At 42.6% G+C, this 15,275-nt stretch overlaps 1 protein-coding gene across 1 annotated transcript in view; it reads left to right on the plus strand.

Annotated features, from left to right (window-relative positions):
- Nucleotides 1–15,275, plus strand: part of MALRD1 (MAM and LDL receptor class A domain containing 1) — a 3,359,462-nt gene that overhangs the window by 424,128 nt on the left and 2,920,059 nt on the right. The window contains exon 11 of the mRNA XM_069646615.1: nucleotides 5,781–5,877. Within this exon, the coding sequence (XP_069502716.1) occupies nucleotides 5,781–5,877 (97 nt within the window). The remainder of the gene's footprint in view (nucleotides 1–5,780; nucleotides 5,878–15,275) is intronic.

Genomic DNA, 15,275 nt, shown 5'->3' on the forward strand with positions numbered 1-15,275 from the left:
TTTGTACAAATGGATTCGTCCAGATCATCAACTCTACCCATCACCGGTGGAGTCTGGCAAGGATCCATCCTCTCCCCCGTGATTGTTAATCTTTACATGGAACCGCTTGGAACCCTCCTTTCTCCACACAACAAACACATCCACAAATATGCAGGTAACTCACAACTCTACCTCAAGATATCCTCCATCGAACACATCCATAGTCTCAAGGTCTGCTTGAAAGGCTGATTTCCTGCTGCTGACCAACAACACCGAACACCCTGACATCCCGACCTGTTCTCTTTTATGCACCTCAAGGCCTTCGCACCCCAGCTGGCTACCTGCACCAAGTACCTTGGGTTCAACATCGACAGGCATTTCTCCTCCAAACAATACAAAGCAAGGGGGACACAAACAGATTGGTATCATCTTTCTCTCATGCAGAATATCAAACTCCATTTCTATTCATGATCCTGGATGAGGCAGGCTGGAGACAGAGCTGGAAGAGCCAGAAGCAAGCTGAAACTACTCCTTCAATGATCAATAGGAGAGAGTGTCCCTGTTTTTTTCTGCTTGGATGTTGAAGCCTCTGAAACTGCATTTTTGGGATCCAGAGACTCCGAAGGATTTTCTTTTCGCTTTTTGAGATAACTACTATTTTGACTGAGCTGCACATGGAAGTAATCCTACCTATGGTAATCAGCTCATCAATGATGCAACTAGATTTGGCTTGTTTTTGCATCATGATAAATTCAAATTGACACTACATCTTTTAAGGCATTTTTACTTGTGTTGCTGCTTTTTGCTAATAATAATGATGATGGTAATGATTTGTTATTTACATAGCGCCTATGTATAAACACTGTACATACAACATATTTACATGCAGTTGTCATCCCAACTGAAGTTGGTACTCATTTAATGACCTCAGAAGAATTACAAGCTGAGTGGCTTGCCAGGATTTGAAACTGTGACCTGTAGACCGCACATACATTGCAGCAGCAAGTGCTGAACCTGCTGAGCTATCGCCGTCATCAGACCATGATGTTTTGATAGGTGTTTTTTTCAACTGGATTTGATATTTTTGGATATTTATCTGTATTTCTATGAATTGATTGTACAGTCCCCAAGTATCCATCCAGGTATCCAGTCTTCAGCTCCCATCTACCTGCAGGAGGACTGTAGTGAGTATGAAAGACAGTGTTGCCCATTTTTTATATCACATTGGGAAAGAGGAGAGGTATTAATAAGACAGTTCATTGTATGTGGCTGTTTAGTGAGAACTAATAAGCTACTGAGAAGGCAGTTCATTTTCTAAGGCTATTTAGTGAGAATTGAGGAGGTAGTCAATGACATACAAGGAGCTATATTATTGTGAGATGGTTGACTCATCTTGAGTAGACATATAGGCTAACAATGCTAGCTGTATTTTCATGTATAACCTTTTGCATATTGATTGTGTTGTGTGTAGTTACAATAATTTTGGCAATGTGTTTTATTACGTATTTCGCATAATACAAATAATTCAACTTTACAGGAGAGTGTGAGAGCATTAATTGAGTGTTCATTATTTAGAATTAAGTCAGAAGCATTTGGGCATATGTATTAAGTGCTGAACATTTATTTAAAGTACTGCATACAGTCTTAATGTATATTGTGTATGTTTTGATAAGGAAGGGCATAGTAGAAGGTTAAAGAGTAGACCCGCAATACTTGACATTAGTAAATCAGTCCTGTGTGGATGAGTGAGGGTGGCTTACGCACTAAAGGGGCTTGTTGCCTACTCTCTCTTTTGATGCATGTTGACAGGTATATACGTTTCCCTACTTATATTCCTACCACTGCTCATAATGGGGGCAGGTTTTAGCACACTCCCTATGGGGTGGAGGAAATACTGTGTGGGGTAGATTTCATAAGAATCACGTCACTTAAATCGGTACAATGAACATAATTGCTAGCAGTGCACTCTGCATGGTGCTCTCTGTCATCACAGATGTGCTGTGCTAATTGCCCCACCACCGTCCGAGTCCTCTCCTCACTTGGACTGTTCCTTACAGACTCGGTTCACAACCTCAAACCTCCATTTCCCACCCCATTCCTGGCAGATGTGACGTGGGCCTTAAACTCTGTCCCCCTGACATAATGATTCTTTGCTGGGCGTCAACTGAAAGATGTGACCTGGTCTTGACTCCACCTCTGCTGCTGTACTGATTCTTTGTCATGCTGCACCTATCAAATGCAGCCTGTCACAGTTGTTGGAGATAACCTCTTCCCCACCCCGTCCTCATGCTGATACATGTAGGCTCCCAGGGGGCCCAACCATTTCTCAGCAACCACCTCAGGCAGATTCATCAACCCCTGTTTCCACCCACTTTGATTTTTTAAATCCCTACTACAGAATATAATAGCTTTATAGACCCCACCTTCAGTCTGAACCAGGAGTACAGGCCTATACACCTCATTAAATGTTCTTGCTGCACTCAGGTCTTTAGCTCAGTTTACAGGCCCCATAACTCCCTGTGCGGCCCTCTGGCTGGGTCTATAGAGCCTAATTACCACCATTGGACTGTTCACTTAGTGTTCTCATGGAAAAATGCACAGTTTATAAGAATTGGTAAATGATTTGATATGATATGATTTATATGGCATTTTTATATAAGCATTTATGTATAGCAAGCATGTTAAAAAAACTACATTGCATGGGACCTCTGACCGCAGCCAATTCCCTCTGTGTGCACAGGAAGATTGTATGTAGTAAATCCACTAAGGCTGTCACAGGGATTGGTTGCTGGACAAAAATGTATGAATACTTCATACTTTCAAAATCAACTTGGGTTAGGCTAGCTTTGAAGACCCCACATTCAGGCTGTACCGTGTGCTATGGGCCTGTAAAAATCGTTTAATGCCCTTGCTAAGCTTGGACCTTTAACTCAGCTTCTGGCCCCATAATTCAGGCTCTGGTGCTCGGGCTGCATCTATTAAACTTAATTATATCCTGTAGACTGCTCAACGTCTGCTCTTATTGGACAATTCTTAAGAATGCTGCATCCCAAGTCTACTGTCAAAGAGGGAGTGAATGCAGCCAAATATGCGTGACAGCATTGGGATTTATATATGTTCTCACAATATATAAATAACATTCTCTGTTTACCTAACAAGTGACCGCCTCAGATGTTTTGGATTACAACTCAAAATATCCTTCACCATTGACGTCGCTGGTTAGCTATGGATCACAGGAATTGAACTCTAAAACATCTGGAGTGCCACGTAGTTAACCCTGCTATATAATATTGCCAGTGGTGATATGATATGATATGATATGATAAGGCATTTGTAACGCGCCTATATACAAGTGTTTCAAGGCGCGACAAGGCAGGGGGGGGAACAAGGGGAGACAGACAACGATCTTACTAGGCCAGGTGCCATTCAGATCGCGCAAGTGCAAGGGTAAAGGGGAAGGGAAAAGTGCATGGGGGAAAGGGACAGGGGAAAGTGCAGTACAGGGTTATTAGCATACAGCATACAGGATAAATAACAAGGGCCAGCTGGTGGCAAGTGCGAGGTAAGTGCAGACAAGTGCTGGGAAGGGGGGCTATATGGATACAGACACAGTCCCGTAGTGCAGGGGTTGCCGTGGAGGCAGTGCAGGGGAGAGTGGCTGGGCCGAGAACGGTGAATGGCCCAGTTGCAGATTCAGTGCAGTTTCAGTAGTATTAGCAGGGGAGAGGGGGAGAGAAAGCGGAGGCAAAGAGGAAGGTTTTGAGGTGCTTCCGGAACCGGAGGTGGTTCTCCTCAAGTTTCAGGGAGGTAGGAAGTCTGTTCCAGAGGGAGGCCCCTGCAGTGGAAAGAGATCTGCCCCCAACTCGTTGTTTGGAGAAGCGGCTGACCCTGAGGGAGTTGGAGGCGGATGAGCGAAGAGCTCGAGAAGGAAGATATTTAGGAAGAGAGAGTTGAAGGTATTTTGGCCCAAAGCCCAAGACGGCCTTGTGGACAATGCAGAGGGTTTTGAACTTGATCCTCGCAGTCACTGGGAGCCAGTGTAGTGATTTCAGTCCTGGAGAGATACGGTCCCTGGGCTTGAAGCCAAGGACAAGTCTTGCAGTCCTGTTCTGGATGAGTTGCAAAGGGCGGAGAGTAGAGGCGGGCAGATTAAGATAGAGGCTGTTACAGTAGTCCAGCTTAGAGAGAACCAGGGCTCTAGAGACAGTGAGCTTCTGGGGGAAGGAGAGGAAAGGAAGGATACCTCTGAGGAGGTGTAGCTGGTAGTGTGACTTCTTAGATACGTCGGATATGTGAGGAGAGAAGGAGAGTGTGTGTTTTAATAGTTTTAAAGACCCACATTTCAGTCCAGTCCAGTAGCTCTGGACGTGTGTAACTCATTAATCTGCCTCGCTGTGCTCAGGCCTTTAACCTGGTCTTCAGGGCCCGTAACTTGCAGTACGACCCCTTGTGCCGTCAAAAAACCATAACTATGAAATTGGAATGTTGCCAGACAGCTCTCAAACTTTGATAGATGGCTATAGTAACTTTATGTTGGAACATGGCTTACTTATAAACCAGACCAAAAGCCAAGATCTTGATTATTCCGGACTGCAGACCCTATAAACATAGATTTACTCTTAATGGAATTGACTTGGCTAATGTGGATAGTTTTTGTTACTTGTACATTCGTTTTGCTAATAATTGTACTTGGAATGACCATGCTAATAAGACACCCATGCTCTCTAATCAATCTATGTTTGTATGTAAAAACAGGGCGATCATTAGTGCCAGCATTAAGACTTTACAAAGCAAATAAATTTGGTATTGTTGGTTATGCAGCTGGTATTTGAGGCTATACAATGGTTTAGGCCGTAGATACTATGGAAGTACAATTCTTGAAATCACTTTCAGTTGTAAACAAATTTACAGCTATAATAATGGTTTATACAAAATTAAATTTAAGACATGTTCTTCCACATAGTGATGGCTCCGGTCTTACTTTGGTTAGTTATTTGGAGGAATGAGAAAGCCACTCTAGCTCAAAATAAGAATTAAGAATAATAGTTAAGTAGCAGAGCTATGTGTGTAAAATGTTGAGGAAATTAAGTTTTGCACATTTGTTTAATGGTGTATCCTTGATAAAAGCAGGCATGAAGGGAATGCTAAAAGGAAAGGCACTCAAAGTTGATTATGAACATTAGTTTAAAGAAGGTATGACAAAGGTGCCTTTTACAGCTGATATTATGTAGGCTAAGAATGTTTCATTGGATAATTCATATTTTTTCCATGAAAACTATCAGGCTAGGATTGTAATAAAATAAATAGATTTCATCAGCTATCCTGTACGAGAATAAGAATAAAAGGTGTGATGATGTTCGTCCAGTGTCTGGTTGCGATGAACAATCTTGAGAGACAACCATGCATTTTCTTTTTTTGTAGATGCTATGTTCAACCCTTCTTTTACCCCTTCTTCGTACTTTAGACTTTAGACAATGCAAGCCAGCTTTTTGCTTTTCGATGACGCTCATGATTTTAGAATAATGTGGCCACTTGGAATGTACCTTTTTGTGCTGCATGTGCTGCAAATCTTTAATGGACCATGGAACATTCTTCTTAAAAAATGTGTTTATGTTTTAGTACGATTTTCGGTACTTAAATCATATTATCTATTTGTATGCTATTTACTGGGTGTTTTATGGATTCATCCAAAATAAACACGTGTGTCTCTCTATATTGTTTTCCATTATTCTGTTTGTGCATATCCATTGTTTCAATGTTATGGAACTAACTTGATGTGTTCCCTTTTCACTGTTTACTAGATTTCAATTCAAGGTAGAATATTTAACACTACTGTTCTAAATGAAGCCATTGCCATTGATGATATATCCTTTGGAGAAGCATGTTTACCTGCATTTGGTAAGAATTTTTCATTCGTTTGCATAGTTTACTGCCACCCTTAAGGGGGCACTGAACGGTTGACGTTGGCTTTGAAAAATATGTCAGTCTAGTGCATAAGGCATTTCTTTTTGCTACTTGTGGTAATGAAAAAAAAAATTCACCTCCTAATACATCTGATTATGGCACCAGAGCATGCTCTTCTAGCCTGTCGACAAAGGCATATTTCCATTTCTGCCCAAGGGTTGGAACCGTCCAAAATCCCAGATGACTGCAAAGGAAAGTGCAATGGTTCAGGCAGTGTGCAATGGGGCAGGCAGCAACCAAATGATACAAATACATCAATGATGTGGGTTTCCTACACCCATCCTCCCTCCCTAACACCTGTAATGGACCGAAAAGAGAGACTGTCCAAAAGACAGTCTGATCAGCTATAGTCAAAGAGGTTACTTAAGAGTGGACAGTTCTCATGCCATGCTCTTTCCAATGTGTACAGAAGCCAGTGATGTGACATACACATCATCATACTGCACTACACATAGTCTCTATTACAGAAGGCAGCTGAGTCTGCTGTGTGTATGCCATTTAAATCATCCCACCCAGTCACTCACTACCCCCTAACCACCTTTTTCCTATACATCTCAGAAGCCGTGAGCTTCTCTCATTTTGGTTTGTGCATCACTGGACGCCACGCGTGGAACTCATTAGAGATCAATTAAATGTATTATAAACCATTGCATTTGGATTGGGATGAGAACAATTATTTTCATACCCACAACATAAAACGAGGGAGCTTTCAAATGGACAGATATAGAGGACGAAAGGTGAGGTAAGGCAGGTCCATAAGATCCTTAACGAAAGCAGATGTGCGTAAAATCCGAATGTGGTCTGGCGGCACTGTCCCACTCTGAGAATTCAATGATAATTCTACTAAGGGGGACCCCTGATACCATAATTTTGCCACAGTGGATCAGTCCATTTCAAGCTTCTGTAAGGGGTCAGTCTCACCACTTTTACACAAGATTTACCTCTTGCTCACTGATGTTAGCTATTGGGAGCCTTGCCTGCAGGAAAGTAGTAGGGAAGAAAAGAAAGGACATGTAGCTTAGGTATTCCCAAAATGAAAAAGAGACTTCAGTCATTATGCCCCTTGTGTGATATTCTTGTACTGGCAGAGCTTCCTTTGTAGCTCTGGCTCTCACCCAGCCACCAGAGGTATGCCCTCGTCCTCTGGGAAGGCATAAAGCCTTCTTCAGTAGGGAAGAAAGGAAGCCTTCAAGTCAAGGCTCAGCAACTTGTTGTGGGCAAATGCCAGTCCCAGACAAAGATCCACAAAGGTCCAATACATTTAGAAAACCAGTGGATAATAAAATAACAGGACATTTGTTTTCCAATGTTTCATTGTATTTTCTCAGGCAGTTATATCAAGTCATACACTGACTTGTACTTATGTTTAGCCAAACTTCCAACAGGCTCTGGGGATTGTGATGAATTGAGGGAATGTGTCCCTTCTCCCCAAGGAGGAGCACCCACCTATGAAGTTAGGGAGGCATGCCCACTCCACAATAGTATTGGAGGCAAGTGGGACTGCATTGGTAGAGACTCCCCCTTAGGGGACAAGGACTTCCGTTTCCGTGGGGAACTCCCTCAAGTGGTGCATACTGAGGCCTATTATGGGGTGTTTTACAAAACCAGACCCTGTGTAACACCAAGACTGTGATGATGAAACTACAATACCAGAACCTGTGAAATACCAAGACCGGGATGAAGACAATATAATACCAGAAACTGTGAAGTATTAAAACTGGGATGAAGAAACTTCTAATTTATTCTATTCATTTATTTAGCCTCAAAGCCCTCAGGCATCAGGGCGCTACATATACATATCAGGCCAAGAAACGGGATGACATATAAAGCTATAGATGACTTAGAGAGAGCTGGAGCAGAGGAGGGATTAGTGAAACAGAAGGGTTTTAAGCTGTTTCCTAAAATATTCCTGATTGGTTTCTGATCTCAGTATTGTTGGCAGAGAGCTCCATGCTTTGGCTGAGAAGGATCTACCCGTGCCTCTACATTGTTTGATTCTGAGTGCATTATACTTGCCTGTATTACTAGAGCTGAGTTGTCTAGATGGTGTATAAGATGTATATAGATGCTGTTATCTTATCATAAAATATCATGTCCCTTTAAATAAGGATGCCCAATCCAATGAGAAGGGTATGTGGATAAATTTGCATTCATAAAAAGACAAACAAGAAGGAGAGACAGAGACCATGCGTGTCAGCTGGGGAAGTCCTCAAGCTATGTCAACCTTGACGGAGAAGGAAACCTGGAAGCCTGCAAGTTTCTAATTTGCTTTATTTTGCAATACAGTATGCCAAAGCTATGGTGAACCAAAAGCATGATATAAAGGAAGGGTCGGAACCCAGTAGAAGGTGGTGGTGGGACCACGGATGGGAATCTGAGGTGGGCGGCAGGTCAGGGCAATATCACTGTTGCCACCGCCACGAGAAGGATACAGGATGTATGGTCATACAACAAATGACCAGGACACTATGAATAGAGACAGGAAACTGCAAGGAGAGTGACGCCGAAAAAGAGAAGGTGTTGCCGGTCCATGAATCGAAAAAGGGGCTCCAGAGAAGAAGGCTCCCAAAGACGTTCTTCTACCGCAACAAAGGTAACAGAGAGAACGGGAGGCTAAGGAGGACCAAAGATAATCATACTGTGCAGTTAACTCATCCCAAGAGAAATTCTGAAACAGAGTTAAACTTGAAACACAGGACGTATAAGTGTTGTGACTTTGGAGAAAGAACTATTAAGCAGCTAAATAATGAAAGAAGAGGAGAATGGAAACAAATAACCTGGGAAAAGGGGAAAGCAACTCAATATCCTGTACAAAACCAATATAAGCTTGAAGAGGAAGCAATATGGGAACAAGCTTAGAAAATGTGAGCAAGTGAACCACATATCAAGCAAAGCCCAACACAAGTTCAGTTAACTTCCAAGGATATGCTGAAAACCACAGACAAGAAAGGAGAACTAATAAGAGGACCACAAGAAGAATATCCAAAAAGAAGACAAAGCCCAATGACCCAATTAAAAAACTGAAGAGTTTGATCCAAGAAGAGATCCAAGAGAATATTACATGCTAAAAGATGGGTACTAGAAGTACCCTTAGGAGACGAGAGTCATTCTCTAGACCTAAGTTAGTGTTCAATAGTGGCAGGGTCAGAAAAGTGTAGTTTTGGACAGCAGACTTATTCCTTTTGGCCATTCCCAACTAACTGACAAGCATCTTAGTTAATAACATAGGCATCAGCCACCCATAGTGATAGTGAAAGATAGGCTTTCTCCTTATACTTTGATAAAAACATTAGACACCATGTCAAAAGTGAGTCCATGTACATATAAATTATATTATGAAGACACACTATGAAAGGCAACCGGTGGATGTGGAATAATTTCAATTTTGTCTGGAGTGTACATGTTACTCTGTGTCTGCCATGTTGCCAAACTACATGTCAGTCACTGGTGTGTCGGTAGATAGGGCTCAGTCAAGAGAACACATGCACCATACTCTTTCTTGGAGCATTACAAAAGGGAGGCAATCTTAGCAGAAGTCACTTTCTGAGATAGAATTACCAGAATCATGTTGTGCTGGAAAAATCAAACACGCTTGGGGCTGCCTACCAGGCAGATGGCCTTCAGTCACACACAGAGAAATGGAAGCAAAGCCCTTAGGCCATCATTTCCATTCATCAAATGCTGAGGTTACCAATGAAGCTGGAGATTATTCCCCACTACAGGCACAGGTCTTGTTGGCACCACCATTAACACCAATATAATCCCAAAGCTACCCTGAAATAGACTAGCAATTCATATGTATCACTGAAGACAGTAAGTGGTCCACCATATCTGAGGGGGTGTCTCGTGAATTAGGAATGACTGCTATCTCTGGGAATAAGAGAAAAATTCACGGTTCTCCAGAGATGTCTTTATGGGAGGGGAACAAGAGGTACCTGCCCTGGACCCCCACCTTGGGGGACAGGGGGATACAAGGCTGCCTGATCTAAAGAAGACATTTCCCATTGTTCACCAAACTTAAATAGTACATGTCGGGGTATTGTATAGTGTTCTGTTGAGGCTCTCAACCTATTGCTTGTCTGTTGTTGACAAGTACATTCTGTTCTGATAAATTAATTATGTAATGCTTTTTAACTCCCTGTGGTTTACATAGCGTGTGTGCTCACTATGACAACACCTGTAGCATTCTCACCTTTCTGTGGCAATTATATTGATCATGTGTTATAGCCAAAGGTACAACGTTTCATAAGATCGCTCAGTGTGCTAAGCGATTGTTGCAAAGATGTGTGTTCTTAGTCGAGATGACAATACCAAATTCTCGAAAGACTGACTCAGTCTTTCCTATGTCTGAATATGATATACCTGCTCGTATATGTACTTTCATTTGTAGAATAAAAGGTGCTATTATCATCAATGTACCTTCACTAGATTGTGGTTGCTATTAAAACAAGCATAACATCATTATGGTGAAGGTCTAGAAATTGGGGTCGCAAAAAGGCAGCCACATTTAAAGATGAACATAAAGGGTAAGTCCGGAGAAGTGATTACGTATCCAAATTCCAAAAACGTTCATGCAAACGTTCATGCTTGTATCCTGGCTTTGCCATCAGATAATACTGTGATCCTGGACAAATCATTTTATATCACTGACAGAACTGTGCTGTATCCTGTGGAAAGGTTTGACTTCTAACATGCTGGTGGCATTGCTTAGCCCATTACCTGATTGTTCTTTGCATGTAGGCCATTTGAGTGGAAAGGGTTCTAGACAGAAGAGAGCAGACAAGGCATCACACTTCTAATTATTTGAAACAAAACATTATGTATTTTTTGTGCAATTCAAAGGTTCTTCTGCACATCAGAAATAACAATCTACACGCTGTGTTTTGGGTGCATTTAAAGCTTTAAAGTACAAAAAAAGAAACACAGATGAAGTATTTTAACTAATCAGATCAGGTAGTATGCTGGTACTTATATACTTCCCTTGATAGTGGCGACAATGCGGCTAGAATAATTTCCATTTTGCATAATATGTGTCTCTTACATTTTGTTTTTAAAAACTGTCATTTCGGGTTATGTGTCTTGTGTACTTTCCAAGTCAGTTGTATTTTAATTTTTAATAAAGTATACACATTTGTAAATTGCAGATTGGGCACACATCCCAGCTGTACTTCTTAACCAAGGTGTGATGCGGGGCATCTCATTTAATCTTATACTGGCTAACCTGTCAAAATTGCCCGTCCCTAAGCCTTTCAAAATTGTCAGCCCTTTAGAGTGATTTTTTTCTCGGGGTATGGCTCTTCAAAAATGCCTCACTCATGGTTTCACTGGGGATAGTGTTCCTTAAGCTTTAATAAAAGTTTGAACATTGATATATTGCACATCACCGCCAGTTACTTCTTTGCTCTCTAATGGCAACACCAATTGAAAACCATGTCCCTCTTCTAATCTTACACTGTTCGTATATTTACATCCTCCTAGTAGTTTAAAATCTGTATCCACACTCAGTGCTATGGTATGCATAGCTTTCCCCTTGCTTCCAATTGGTCTCCTATATCCATGTCTGATCACATTTGCATTCTGTGACTCATCAGATCATCTGAATTCTCTGTCTATTCTGAGTTATGTGCATTTATTTCATACGATCTGTGGCCTGCATTTATTCTACAGCCTGTACACCCTCCTTGTGGCTGCGATTGAGAAAATGCAGTTCTATATATTTGCTAGAACACAAGTAACCTAATCGTTGAATGCTCATTTTGCCCTTGAAACTACTAATTTATTCCTATGATTACAACAAGAATGAAGGGGGTGGGGGTGAAAGGGAGTCCTTGTGCTTATTTTAATTGCTGCAAGAAACATATCAAGCTATGCATTGTGATTGCTATGGGAGGGTTGGGGTGGGAAAAGATACACTGAGACCCTTAATTTCTTTGGGTCATTGATGGGGGGCCCCAAAAGAGCTTACGATGGCCCTGCTGTTACCAGAGAGAAGAAGATGCCCACTTGCCAGTTAGTCAGTAAGTACTAGATCTCTGTATAGTAGAAGCCACACAGGTACCTACAAAGAGAAACACAACCATTAACAGCAATGTCATATTCATGCCAAACGATACATATTATATACAATACTTGACCCCATGCTGAACACAGAGCACCTAGATTCCACTACACATGTATGCATACCGTGCTAAATGCAATAGGTGTAACACATTCACTAAAGGTACTACCATGGAAACATATTTCCAACAGCTTTTATCTTACAGAAAATTCAGGATCAAGCAAGTGCAAAGGCTTTCTGGAAACACGATGGCAACCTAGCAGCAGTAAAGCGAACTGTGCCGGCCTTCATACACGAACACTAGCAGAGTTATCTTATGAGCAATGTTTCAGGCAAAACAATAACACGTGCATAGTCCTTTCTAGATTCCAGGGACAACACAAGGCAATGATATTCTTCAGCTGCAATGCCTGTCCAGTATCTCATAACATTATTATGCTTAAGGCAATTAAACGGGAGCCCTGTTATTAAAACCCACTGCTTGGAAAAGGGGAACTTGTCCAGAAAAGGACAAGGTCGGAGGGAGACATCATGATCTTCTGCTCCACATGCATCAGGTTGCTTAACTTAATCAGTTCCATCGCATTTTCAGAGGGTGCCCTTAGAGCACCCTTGAGTTTGGTAATCAGGGGCCCATTAAGCTGCAACGGGACCTTGAGGCAATCTTCGGCATGAATACCTTTAAGCTAATTCATTATGTGTGTGACCCAAGGAACTGAAAGGGGCTCCATTGCTAACACTCAGACAAACATCAATGAGAATCAACAGAGACAGAGCGACCTTGCACCACACACTAAGCCAGCGGTATTCAAACTGTGGGGCGCAGCTCCGTGGGGGGCCGTGGCCGCATCCCTGGGGGGCTGTGAGAGCCCAGCATGAAATGTAAAAAGAAAATTAGATTGTAAGAAATGGGGAGGGGTGGCTCACATGGTCGGGATGAAGCATGACACTGTTTCAGGCACCAATGAAAAAGTGGCCCACAGTTGTAAATGGATATTCATTCATAGACTGTTTGAATAGTACCCAAGGGGGTGCTTTGTGTTAAAATGTAAGTACGTTGTGATATTTATAGAATATTTATTCAGCAACAATGGTTAAACTGACTAACTACATAGTGAAGGAATTCATCAAACTGGCCCACATTGGCCAAAAGGTGGCCAATTTTGACTGGCCCACACTAGCATTTTGTATTTTTGGTACAGGCATTGCCCTATATGACAGTCCGAGCCTTGCGGCTCATCTATAATGGCAAGGGGGCACCAACTCAGTGGCACACTGACCCATTTTGGAGGAGATAAGGAGCCAGCCCAGTGAAACAATGAGCACTCCCTCAGCTGCTTTTTCCAGCTGAGGGAGAGCTCCTGGGCAGGCTGAACTGTCAAATGGAAACCCGATTTCCCTTTGACAGTTCATTCCCCAGCCACACATGCTCACTGAGCCATGCAAGGCTGGGGCGTTTTGCTTCACCAGCATTGCATAGCTCATTGGAAATGCGGGCCGGGACACTGCATGTCTGTATGTGCGATGGGGAGTTCCTGCGCCTCCTCGCACAAATGGACAGAGCAACCTGGAACAGGGCGTTTCAGCACCCACATGCAGGCCAATGCAGAAGGTATGTTTATGTTCATTTATTTTATTGAAACATGTGTATGGATGCGTGAATGCTTGTGTTATGTGTGAGTGTATGGTGATGGATGCTCGTTTAAATGATAGAGTGATTGCTTTATGAATGTGTGTGTGTGTGTATTTTTGCTGGACATCTATCATAGATGGCCAGTAAAACATGTCTTGCCTGCCCCCTTGGCCCCCCCAGGAGCAATTGCAAACTGTTTGGATATTTACCCATTTGTTTTTAAAGAATGCTCTACAATGCAACATTTTAACCCATTATTTTATCAAATAAATTCACGGGGGAACCCCCAAAACCCTCCTTGATTGGTTCAGACTCACTCACTGCGCTCGGTTGCCATGGCATTTTTGGGGGAAATAGTTATGCCCCTCCACTTAAAAAATTCACCAGCTGCCACTGGCGCTCGGACTGTGTTGGGAACGGGACCGGGGAGCCAAGGACTGTGGAGGGAGCAGGATAGGCGGGAACCATGGGATAGTGGTGGGAGCAGGGTGGGGAGAGCCCAGGGACTGAGTAGGAGTGAGATGAGGGAGCCCAGCCACTGTGATGGGAGCAGGTGGAGGATCCCAGGGACTATACTGGGAGTAGGGCGCAGTAATGGTGCGCAATACATACTGCCCATTTGGCATTTTTTGGGGGGCCCTGGCCTGCCCACATTTTGCTCAGGGGGGGCACAGGCCAAAACATTTTGAAGACCACTGGCCTAGTGGATTTACAATGTGAGGCAACTTCTTTGATTGGCATGCTCATCAGAGTCTCACATACAAAACAATCCAGTGTGCTTGTCTATGGACATCACACATTTCGCAGCTATCTCTATAAAAAAAGTTAACACCAATACAGAGGGGCGGGGCAGGAGGGCCCTGAACAATTTAGCAATTGAGCAATCACATTTCCATGTAGGGCCTGGTGCATGGTGCCAAGACCTTGCTGGAAACCCAACTCAGACAGTGCCCCTATTCTATAATGAAAGAAAAAACACCCATTGAGGAGAGCTTAGCAATGCACAATAAGTAAGCCTTTTATCTGTAAGATCTCGATTCAAAATGAAATAAAAACAATACATAATGCACAGACTAAAGACACTGTAACCCAAATGTTGTTGCCTAGCCCCTCCCTGAGAAAACATAGTTGCTGTTATTAAAAGCACAGACCTTAATCACTTTTGGAAGTGCTTTGCCTGCCCCTCCACCCCCTCTCTGCTCGTCTCCCCCCTCTCCCCGTGGCTGAGGGTGGGGGGGGCGTCCCACAGTTTTTAGACCACTGCTGTAAATAGATATTAAAAAACACAGTACTAGTTCTGTGTTTGCCAATCTGCAAATTGCAACAGCCCGTTTGTAATTCACCCTAAGTAGTTCCTTGAGTGAAAGGATGACACATCTTAAAGTGCTCAAATAAACCATCGCGTATCAACATTTGACGTACTGAAATGATGACTGACACAGAGAACGGAAGACCAGTAGCAGTACAAGGAAACTCATGTTCTTGAAAAAAAAAATTCACTGTGAAATACAGAAATACCGCCATTTGGCGTAAAAGCATACTTTCAGGTTGAAATGCAAACAGTGTTCCCCATTTTTTTACATGTGTATTCTCTCCCCCCAGAACTGAGGGTGAACATAGGCAAATAAAAGCTTGCCACAG

The sequence above is a fragment of the Ambystoma mexicanum genome, chromosome 2q, assembly GCF_040938575.1.
Source record: "Ambystoma mexicanum isolate Mex_15411 chromosome 2q, UKY_AmexF1_1, whole genome shotgun sequence".
Taxonomy (NCBI): Eukaryota; Metazoa; Chordata; class Amphibia; order Caudata; family Ambystomatidae; genus Ambystoma; species Ambystoma mexicanum.